Consider the following 11,002-nt stretch of genomic DNA (forward strand, 5'->3'; position numbering starts at 1 on the left):
TGTGGGTCTGGTTTATTTCACTAATAAGTATATCTTCAAGGGGCATCCACTTAAATATGAAGGCTTCAAGTTTATCATTCTTTATAGCTGAGTAGTACTCCATCATATAAAAAGACCACATCTTTTTCAACCATTCCACATGTGACGGGGCATCAGTGGAGGTTTAACAAAGAAAATGAGGTTTGGTCATTCCATCATACTTACCTCGCCATAGAGAAGTGAGTCTCATGTTGGGCACCAAAGATGTAGCCAATTTTTTGTTTCTGGGCTTTTGTCCTGAGGATCATGAAGAATGAAGCCAATAGGACAGAAAGAGGAATGAATCAAGTATCGTTTATTTGAAGGAACAAAGAAAAGCTCTTGCTATCTGAGAGGGACCCCAAGGGAGGTCGCTAAAGAAGCATCCAAATTCAAGAGTATATTCAAGTGTACTTTTGTTGAGCTATTTTGATGGGTATGTGAAGATGAGACAATGAAGCAATGCGGCTTCATTGGTTTAAGCTTAGGTTTTTGAAATTAGGAAGAGTAGAATCTCCCTGCCCCTCCCCATTTCCCACTGTAGATTTCAGTTTACCCAGGCCCTTGCCCTTGTCTTTTGCAGTTGGGCCTCTGATATCAGTGAAGCACCCATCCCTTGGCTTCTCTGATTTCTAGCTTTCTGGTGCACATGGGGCTCTCTCCCTTTGTGGTCTAACTTATCCAGGTTTATTTTGGTTTACTCAGGCCCCAATTTTATCTATCTACTGTTTATCTAACTTATGGTCTCATTGTTGTCATTAATAGCATGCCAACAATTATAGAAAACAAAGATAACTATGAAAGGATATAATTTATATTCAAGAAACAAAATAATAATTGTTTTTGACTTTTCCCAGTTGTCTTAGTTACTTTTCTCATTGCCAAGACAAAATATCTAACACCCAAAAATTAAGAAAGGAAAGGTTTATTTAATCCACAGTTTGTAGAGGTTTCATTCCATAATTGGTTTGCACTAAGGCAGGGTAGTATGGTAAACAGGCATCACCATCACAGAGAAGAAATAGTCCATGGCAGGCAGAAATAGGAAAGCAAACAAGGGGTGACCACAGCTCTTTCTATCCCTTATATCTTATCTAGGCTACTTAGAGTGGGTAGCATTCACACCCTTAATTTTAGTGTCACTGATCCTAGCATTGCATCATGAATCAATTCTAGTGTCACATAATCTAGATTTAACCATTTTTGAAAACTCTCCATCTATGACTGCATGAGGCTTTGGTGGTGGTGGGGACATCTAAACACAAGCTGTAACACCAATAAAATCATACTCACCTTTTTTATTAGGTATGACCTTAACTTGTAAACTTTGAGAGCTTCCCAGATCAATGTATTTCACAGCATTCAGAGTTGGTGAATCATCAAGTTGTTGAAGCACATGAAGACATGGTTTTGAGTATATATTCCATGTCTGTCCATTCTTTTGTCCAAAGTTGTACAAGAACCATTGGCCGCTTGAAAAAGTTACTTTGTTAGGTGCTATTGCAGGCATGGTAGCAACAGCTAAAGCATTCTTATCATCTAGAACTTCTGTGATCAGGAAGCTGCTGTAACCAGGAATCACCACAGTTTTCTCTATATCTGTAGCTTGAAACAAGGCATTAACAGCTGGAGAGAAATTAGAAAAGATTTGTTGTAATAGATAACATTTACTAAGCATACAGGTAGATGTAACTAAGACATTTGAATTTTAAAAAAGATGATCTTAATTAGAGAATATATTTGCCAGATTTCATGTTATAACTCAAATGTACTTTCTAGAAAGTTTATCAGGAATATATCACATTTAAACCTATACTTTAATATTTGCTATGCAATTGATGTTTAAAAATTGGAGTAGGAAAAAACTCTAAGATAAATGAAGTTATTTCTCTCCCTCCCCTTCCTCTAGTACTACAGATTAAAAGCAAGACTTCATACTAATCTTGGCAATTTATCGTGCTAAATTGCCGAAGTTTGTTTTGAGCCTGATAATCATTGTCTCAGCTTCCCAAAATGCTGAGATTAGAGGAGTACATATACTACCATGCCCAACTAGGATTAGTATTCTTATGATGAGACAGGAATATCTGTGTCTGTCTGTCTATCTATCCATCTAACTATCTAACTATCTAACTACCTATTCCTTTAAGACAGCAGAAATGTCATTTAGTTGATTTCCATAATAATGAATCTTTTAGTAAGAAATGATTTTATATGGGTATTTCTAGGTTTTCCCATAAAATTTTGAACTAATCTATTAAGTCTAAGTAACAGTAAACAGAAGGGAATTATCCACTGTCACACATTCTCCACCCGTCAAAGAAGATAATTTGGTGAATCTTTGAACTTCACTTTTCTATCCACTACATTTTTGTGGAAATGTACTCATTTCCTGAAGGCATAATAGAATCAAGACACTGCCCCCAACATTCTTGAGTCTAAACCTTGGTATTATATTTGAAATCACCCAAAAGGTAAGAGTAGACTTCAGAAACTTACTACACATGCCCAAAGGAAGAAAGAAGGTAAATAAGAATTTTCAATAAGGAAAGTCAATTTCTTTATTATGGAAAAAGCATCATTGTTAAGAGCCTTATTTACTGTGATTCCACACCTGAAGTGTAATGTAGCCAGCGTGCCTCCAGTGCATATGTATGTGCCTATTACATATGTACAACAAATTCAATTTGTTGGTTGGAAGCATAATTCATTCTTCCCAGGAGAGCAGGAAGATTTAGGAGAGGCTTTAGGACAGGACCTGAGAGGACATCATCATCACGTAAGGAATGGGAATGGGAAAACAATCATGTCAAGGATACAAGGAAGGAACAATTAGAGAAAATTCATCAGGGAAGATATCAATAAAACTGACAAAAGGCTGTTTCAAGAAGAGAAGCATCAGCATTACATTATCATGTTTTCAATAGGTCATTAAACATGAGAACAAGACTTCTCAATCTGAAGAAAACCGGAAATAATCCAAAAAGAGCCTAATAATTCTCTTTATTGCACACAAATACTTTCTCCCATTTCAAATTAATCCCCAATTTTTCCCAACATTCCCTTAAAAGGATACATGGTTTTGCTCCTCTCCTTTAGATTCCTGAAAGTTACCTTTATTCACTGTCTTCATTTCTGCTTCTCTCATCAGTCTTTGAATCCATTCTAGTGAGGCTTGTCTATACTATCCCAGCCAATAACCTTTGTCAAATCACCAATGATTTTTGCAGGGGTTGAATATCCAGCTTACATTTGCTCTCACCTGATTTATCATTGGCTTGTAATACAGGTGCATTCCTTTCTTTTTTTGAGACAGGGTCTTATTATGTACTCAGGCTGGCCCGAAATTTGACATGATACTTCGGCTTCAGCTTCTCAAATGTTGGGATTATAGAAGTGCATTACCACACCTGGTAATCCTTTCTTTCTGAAACACCTCCCTCACTTGGCTTCTGAGATGCACTCTTGGGTTTTCTCTGTCCAGATCATCTAATTTCTTTTACCAACAATCCCTTCCCGTCCCTCATAGGCTCCTTGTCAGAAGGCCTATGGTTAAACCTCATGCCTCTTGCTTTCTGTATGTCCAATCAGTTTCCAGGTCTTCTCACTTAGTATCATAGCACAATCATATACAAATGGTTTTCCTGAGCTTCAGGCTTGTTTTTCTAACTGTTTATCTTACTTTTTTTTTTTTTTAAAATTTATTTGTGTGTGTGTGTGTGTGTGTGTGTGGCCAGCTCAGCCCACCAGGGGGCGGGGCTGGCTGGCATGTGGTGCTGGGGGATTGAACCGTGGTCCCTGTGCTTTGCCTAGCTTGTTCTAAGTAGGTGCTTTAGACCACTGAGCCATCTCACCAGCCCCTCTATCTTACTTTTCCACTTGAGTGAGTAACATGCATCTTAAATTTAATGTGATTTTTCACTGGATTGCTGAAATAGCCTCTGAGCTGATTGTTTTTTCCTCCCTGTCCTCTCTCTGTTTCTCAGTCTGTTCTTTTTGAGAAATGGTCTTGCTATGCATTTCAGGCTGGCCTTGAGTTCACTTTGTAGTACAGGCTGGGCTTGAACTTGCAGCGATCCTCTTGCCACAGCCTCCCAAGTGCTGGGATTACAGGTATGTGCCACCACACCCTGCTGCTCTGACTGTTCTTGACACAGCAGGTAATGCAATCTCATTGAAACAGAATGTGTCAACATTTATATAAACCTGTATAATGGGTTCCCAATTACTCAGAGTCAGGCCAAAATCCTTAAAGTATACTAATTTTTGTATTCTTTGATACATAGCTAAGTATTCTACCTATCCTTATGCAAAGATAACCTTTTGAAATAAAAATATGCCATAGAATAGTGATATAAAATTATTTTACTACATAGGGAAAAATCTGCATGAATTTCTTATTTTTTCATTTTTAATTGACATGGAGTATTTTGCCTCACTTTTTAAAAATGTTTATTCATTTTAATGAGTTGTCTCACTTTTGAGCACTGTTAAGACAAAATAACCTCATGAGAATAAATGAGAGGCACTACTATTGATGATATATTGATGAAGCTATAGGTAGGTTTTATTATATTAGGAATAAATAAATCATCAGGAATCTAAGCACACGTAAATTTTAGTAAGTTGCCAACTAGACTAAAATTTGAAACCTATTGCTCTAGACTGAGCAGAGACAGTCTTCTCAAAAGGTATTTTTTTCACTTATTGTAGTCATCAGAGATATGTTTTATTTATTTATTTTTGTATTTAGTACAGGGTCTAGCAGGGCTCACTACACAGATCAGACACAGAGTAATCCTCCTGATTTCAGCCTCCCAAGCACTGGGATTATAGGCGTGCACCACCATGCCCAGTATCAGTCTTTGTCTCAGTGTGCCACAGGGGCAGGGCTGGCACAGCACGCCGGGAGTCACTGTGTTCTGCATAGGCAGACACTTTAATCTGCTGAGTTAGCTGACCAGCCCAGAGATATGCTTTAATACTTACCTTGTAAGTCAAGGCTAAGTTTATAGGACGGCTGTACAGGTTCTTCAAGAATAGAAAGAGAACTAGATAAACAAGAGCTGTCCTTTACTTCTTCTATTCCAAAAGGTTGTATCATTTCTGCAATAACTGAGGATAAAAATTCTTTAGGAGTTTTATGTTCCAGTATCTTTCTTATGTATGCTGTTCCAGTTTTACTAAAAACAAATCAACAAACATTAAGCAGTTTGGATATTGTAGAGGCCTAAGTGAGCAAATTTATGAATATACAATTTACAAATAAAATATAATCCATTGGTAACAAATGAACATTTGGTTAACATTTTGTTTAAACTCATTGTTGTGTTTTTCTTTTTCCTTTTTAATTTAGTACAGGGTCTGTAGGGTCTACAGGGTCTCACTATGTAGATCAGACTTGTAGTGATCCACCTGTGTTCGGCCTCCCAAGAGCTGGGATTACAGGAGCACGCCACCAGCCCAGTCTCACTTGCCTCTCAGAGAGCCCTGGGGGTGGGGCTGGCACGGCATGCCTGGGATCAAACCCTGGCCCCTGTGTCTGCATAAACAGGAGCTTTAATCCACTGAGCTATTTGGCTGGTGCTTCATTAGTGTTTTGGTTGTTTTTTTTTTTTTTTTTTTGAACCAGGAATTGAACTCAGGCCCTTGTTCTTGCCAGGGAAGCACTTATTATACTAAGCCATCTCCCCAGCCCCCCTTCATTAGTTGTTAATGAAAGGGTAATTAACAACAAGGAAAAAATTTTAACTTATAAAATTAGCAAACTAATTAATTAATTAATTTTAGTGAAGATTGAATACAGGGCCTCTGTACTGAGCTATGTGCCCAGCCCTTTTAAAATTTTGACACAGAGTCTCGTTAAGTTGCTAAGTTACATAAGATGGGCTCAAATTTTTGTTATTTCGGACTCAGTCTCCCAGAATACTAGGAGAAAGGGATATGCCAACATGTCCAGTGAACTTACTCATTTAGTGGTGCTGCAAGTGGAATGAATGGACTCACGCATGTCAGGCAAGGGCCCTACCACTGAGTCATATTACCAGCCAGCAAAGATTCTAAATGACAAAGCTCAGTAGTGGTGAGAAGTGAGTGGGGGTAACTTTACTATATGTAAATTCACCCACAACTGATGAGATTGTGAGGACAAACTTCCTAGAATGCTATCTGACATGTGCTGAAAGAGCTACTGCTCAGCATATCTAAACAAGACATAGATTTAAAAAAGAGGAGAATAGAAAAATGATGGAAACACTGAACCAATGATACAAGAAAGAATTAGAATGTGTGAAACAGATTCAAACAGATATCTAGGAAATCAAGAATTCCATTGAAAGCTCGTAGAACTAATGGAATGAAACTGAAGATGGACTTTCAAACCTTGAAGACAGCATTGTAGATAGTGAGCATGAAAGGATGGATCTCTTAAAAATAACAAGAAATCAGAAATTAATAATTCAGCAGCAAATAACATAAAGCAAAAATAATGTAAGACTAATAGGTATCAAGTGTGTGCAGGCACAGAGCATTCCTGGTGCCGTATAAGAACTTTGGAGTACACTGGATGGCCTGCGAGACTCTGGCAAGCTGCATTTCTTGGGCCCTAGCATGCCAGTGTGGAACTTGTGCCACCTTGTCTTTGAAAAAGGGACCAAAGAGGCTCACTGGAAGAAAGATAGCCTCTTTAATAAATGGTGCTGGAAAAACTGGCTTTCCATATGCTGAAGACTAAAATTAGATCCAATGTTTATCACCATGCACTAAACAAGTGAAAATGGATCAAAGAGTTAAATAATACAGGCAGAAGGATTTTTTTTTTTTTCCTCCAAATGCCTTCAGGGCATGTTCGGCTGGCTGGAGTTGTGGGGATGGAACCACAGCAACCTGAGCCTGACAGCTTTGTTGAAGCAGCCACTTAAAGAACTGAGCTAAGGGGCAGGCCCCCAAAGAGTTAAATAATAAACACTAAATCTTCTATAGGAAAAAAAGGAGTAGGTAGAGAATTTATGAAGAAAACCCAAACTGCATGGGAAATACTTCAAAGAATCAATAACTGGGATCTCATCTTTTTCAAAAGTTTCTACATGTGAAAAGAAATCACCAACAGCATAAATAGCAAACCTATGAATTGGGAAAAATTATGCCAGTTGTCCTTCCAACAAAGGCATACTCTCTAGCACACATAAAGAGTTAAAACAACAACAACAACAACAACAACAACAACAACAACAACAACAACAACAACAACCAGGAACACAAAATTCAAAGACCCAGTCCAAAAATGGGCATCTGAGATGAATACACCATTTTCAGAAATACAAATGGCAAATAAATATTATGAAAAAATGTTCAACATCATCAGTCATTCAGGAGATGCAAGTTAAAACAACACTGAGATTACATCTCACCCCAGAAAAAACGGCTATTATCAAGAAGTCACTAAGAAGAATATAGCGGTGTATTATTTGTTGAAACTGTACTTCCGATTTGATTTGAAACTGTCTCATTGCTATCTGTTTATCAATAAAACTTTGAAAAAAAAAAGAAGTCAGCCAATAGCAAGTGCTTGAGGGGCTGTTGGGATGTCCACTGTTGATGGGAGTGTAGACTGGTATGGAAATCAGTGAGATTCCTCAAAAAGCTAGATTGGAAGTCCCACTCAAGTCAGCTACTGTGCTTCTGGGTATTTTTCCAAAAGAACTGAAAACATCATATCATAGCGATATATGTGCATCCATGTTTATAACAGTGCAATATGTCATAAATAAATTTTGTTATAACCTAAATGTTTATCACCTGACAGATAAAAAAGATGTGCTATTTTTACACAATGGAGTATTACTCAGCTATTAAAAATATAAACTTGAGGCTTTTATAAGTCAATGGATGTAACTAGAGACTACACTCATAAGTGAAATAAATCATACCCTCATGTACAAATGTCATATTGTCTCACTAGTATAAGAACCTAAAAGAGCAAATAAAATCTGATGGGTACAATACACACACACACACACACACACACACACACACACACACACACGGATAGCTTGGATAATTGTACTGTTGATTTTTGCTGGTCTATTGAAAGGAGTAGCTAATGCTTAAATTATTTTTTTTTCTTTTTTACTTGTAACTTCATTTTATTACCAATTTTGCATGTTTATATCTGGTAATCTAAACAACTAATTTTATGACAACATTATGCAACATAACAACCATTGTTTAATTCTTATTATTTTGTTTAGTGAAATTTGGTAACATTTCTAATTTCTTTTTAATACTTGTTATCCTCTTAAAAAAAAAGAAGAGGGCCAGGGATATAGCTCAGTGGCACAGTGTCTTCCTGGCAAATTCAAGGTCCTGAGTTTGATTCCTGACATAAAAAAAAAAAGCACAAAAACAAAGAAGAGTTAACCTCCTCACCCCTGCCTGCTGATTCTAGTGGTCTACTAATACAGATTTATCCTAAGGAAATACTTGAAACACTGGGAAAGGGAAGCTGTCTACACAAGATATTCATCATGGCATTTTAGTGAAAGTTAGTATTAAAAATATTAACAGTAGAAAAAATAAGTAAATGATACTCATAATCTACTTAGAGATAATGTAACTATTAAAATGGCATTTATAGAATTTATAATTACATAAGAAAAATAGTCATATAATGTTTAAGTTAAAAGAGCAAGACGAAAAATGTTCAATATATGGAACAAGGACTGATCAGTAATTCATCAGTTTTAACAGTCATAATTTTAGTTTTCTTATATATGTATAATAAACAAACATTGATAAATTTATTTTATTTATTTATTTGGTAGTAGGAATTGAACTCATGATCTCATGCTTGCTAGGCAGGTGCTATGTTGCTGAGCTATAACCCAGGACCTGAAAACTGTATTATATTTAAATAAACAAAATAAACTTTACACACACACATACACACTTCAAAGTTATCAAACTTTATTTAGTTTTCTTTGAAATGAGGTTTCATTCCTGGTAGAAAAGGGTCATGATGAAGAATAAGAGGCCAAAATCAAAACCAAAGCAACAACAAACCACTGAATCTTAATAAAAAACAAAATAAGACAAATGAAAGGCAACTGTAAGTCAATCAGATTTAGTTGAATAGCCATTTCTGCAAAAGAGATACATGAATTGCCAATAAGTATGTGAAAAGATACCCAGTGCCACTAACTATTGGGAAAATGTAAATCAAAATGACAAATAGATACCACCTCATACCCACTAGGACATAAAATAGCCCATGTTGGTTCAGATGTAGAGAAATTTGAACCCATGTACATTACTGATGGAATAAAAATATGAAACTTAGGGGGTTGGGGAGATGACTCAGTGGAATAAGTGCTTCCCTGACAAGCGCAAGGGCCTGAGTTCAATCCCTGGTTCCACCAAAAAAAAAAAAAAAAAAAACTTAGCCTGTCATGCTGTCATGGCTAAATCTTTGGATATTAAGCAATGCAGATCAATTTAACACTTTTGAACTAAATACTTAAGAATGGCTAGAAAGGTATATTGCGTGTTATGTATGCTTTACTATTATAAAACACTTTTTTTTTAAAAAAGAAAAGATACAGAGATTAAAAAATTATCAATTACTGATAAATGTTCAACTGATCAGCAAGATACAATAATTCTATGTTTATATGTCCTCAATGGCAGCCTCAAACTATATAAAACAAAACTGACAGAACTACAATTAGAAATTGACATATCCAATGTTACAGCAGGAAATTTTAACACAATTCTGTCAACAACAGATTGGTCAAGCAAAAAAAAAAAGAAATCAGTAAGGATACAGAAAATCACAGCACCACAGTGAACAAGATTGACTTAACAAATAAATATCATTTCTGTGTCCCATTCTATAAGCACACATAGACTTGAAGGAGTTCAGAACATAATACGGCTAAGTATCAACTCTGGCATATTTACTGTTTTGAGTAAAAGCCAACTTAAGAAAACAGAACAGCAAGATGGACATAGTGTTGCACTCCTATAATCTTTGTATTTAGGAGGAGAACAACTTGAGAGTTTTTTTTTCTTTCTTTTTTTTTTTTGTATTGTAGGGAAGGGTCTACAGGGTGTTCAGGGTCTCACTACTAGATCAGATTCATAGTGATCTGCCTGTTTACAGCCTCCCAAGAGCTGGGATTACAGGTGCACCATCATGCCCAGCCTCAATTGCCATCTCAGAGCATCCTGGGGGTGGGGCTGGCACGGCAGATCTGGGGATCAACCACCTGGCCCCTGAGCCTACTTGCAGAAGCTTTAATCCACTGAACTATTTGGCTGGCCCTTGAGAGTTTTTTTAATTAAAAGGAGAAAGAAAGAAGAAAGGGAAGGAGGAAAAAGAAAGGAAAGAAAAAGAACGAATGAAAGCAAGCAAGCAAGTAAGCAGATGCAGGGAAAATATTTTGATTTTCCTAAAAGCAGGAGACAAAATTCCCAGATGAAAGAGAGAAAGAATTTTTTCATAAATGTCTGAAGGAAGACATTTTTATTACTAGAAATGGGGAACCAAAGCCAAGAGAGATCCACATACATAAACTTTGTTAAGTTAAGCCTTATCTTTTAGTGACTTCTCTGTAGCTAACAGCCCTATTTCAAATCCTGTCATGGCTTTACTATTTACTACTTTTTAATTCAACTCAGTTGATAAATATTCAGCTAGAACTGCTTCTTTGGATTTCCATTTTTTAATGATGATTCCCATATCATACAACACTTATATTAAATACATTTATATGCTTTTATTTATGCTTTTTTTACAATGGAATATTATTCATTCTTCCTTTTATTTTTTTAGGAGAGTAACAATGGTTAGTACATTGTGTATTGTTACTGCCAAAGTAGTTTCTCATATTACAAGATATAGGCAAGAAATAATAAATAAACAACATAGGTACAAACCTCTGTTTTTTTAAAAAGTCAACAGAAAATGGAAATATACTTTTTAAAG

General features: G+C 36.2%; 1 protein-coding gene across 1 annotated transcript in view; it reads right to left on the reverse strand.

The window, feature by feature from the left end:
• The window catches only part of Catsperb (cation channel sperm associated auxiliary subunit beta), a 167,206-nt gene that overhangs the window by 33,278 nt on the left and 122,926 nt on the right, over positions 1 to 11,002 (reverse strand). The window contains exons 16-18 of the mRNA XM_023719627.1: positions 5,008 to 5,201; positions 1,312 to 1,644; positions 205 to 276 (exon numbers count right to left, since the gene is read on the reverse strand). Coding sequence (XP_023575395.1) covers positions 205 to 276; positions 1,312 to 1,644; positions 5,008 to 5,201 — 599 coding nt within the window. The remainder of the gene's footprint in view (positions 1 to 204; positions 277 to 1,311; positions 1,645 to 5,007; positions 5,202 to 11,002) is intronic.

This window comes from Octodon degus, unplaced genomic scaffold (genome assembly GCF_000260255.1).
Source record: "Octodon degus isolate 3935 unplaced genomic scaffold, OctDeg1.0 scaffold00070, whole genome shotgun sequence".
Lineage (NCBI taxonomy): Eukaryota > Metazoa > Chordata > Mammalia > Rodentia > Octodontidae > Octodon > Octodon degus.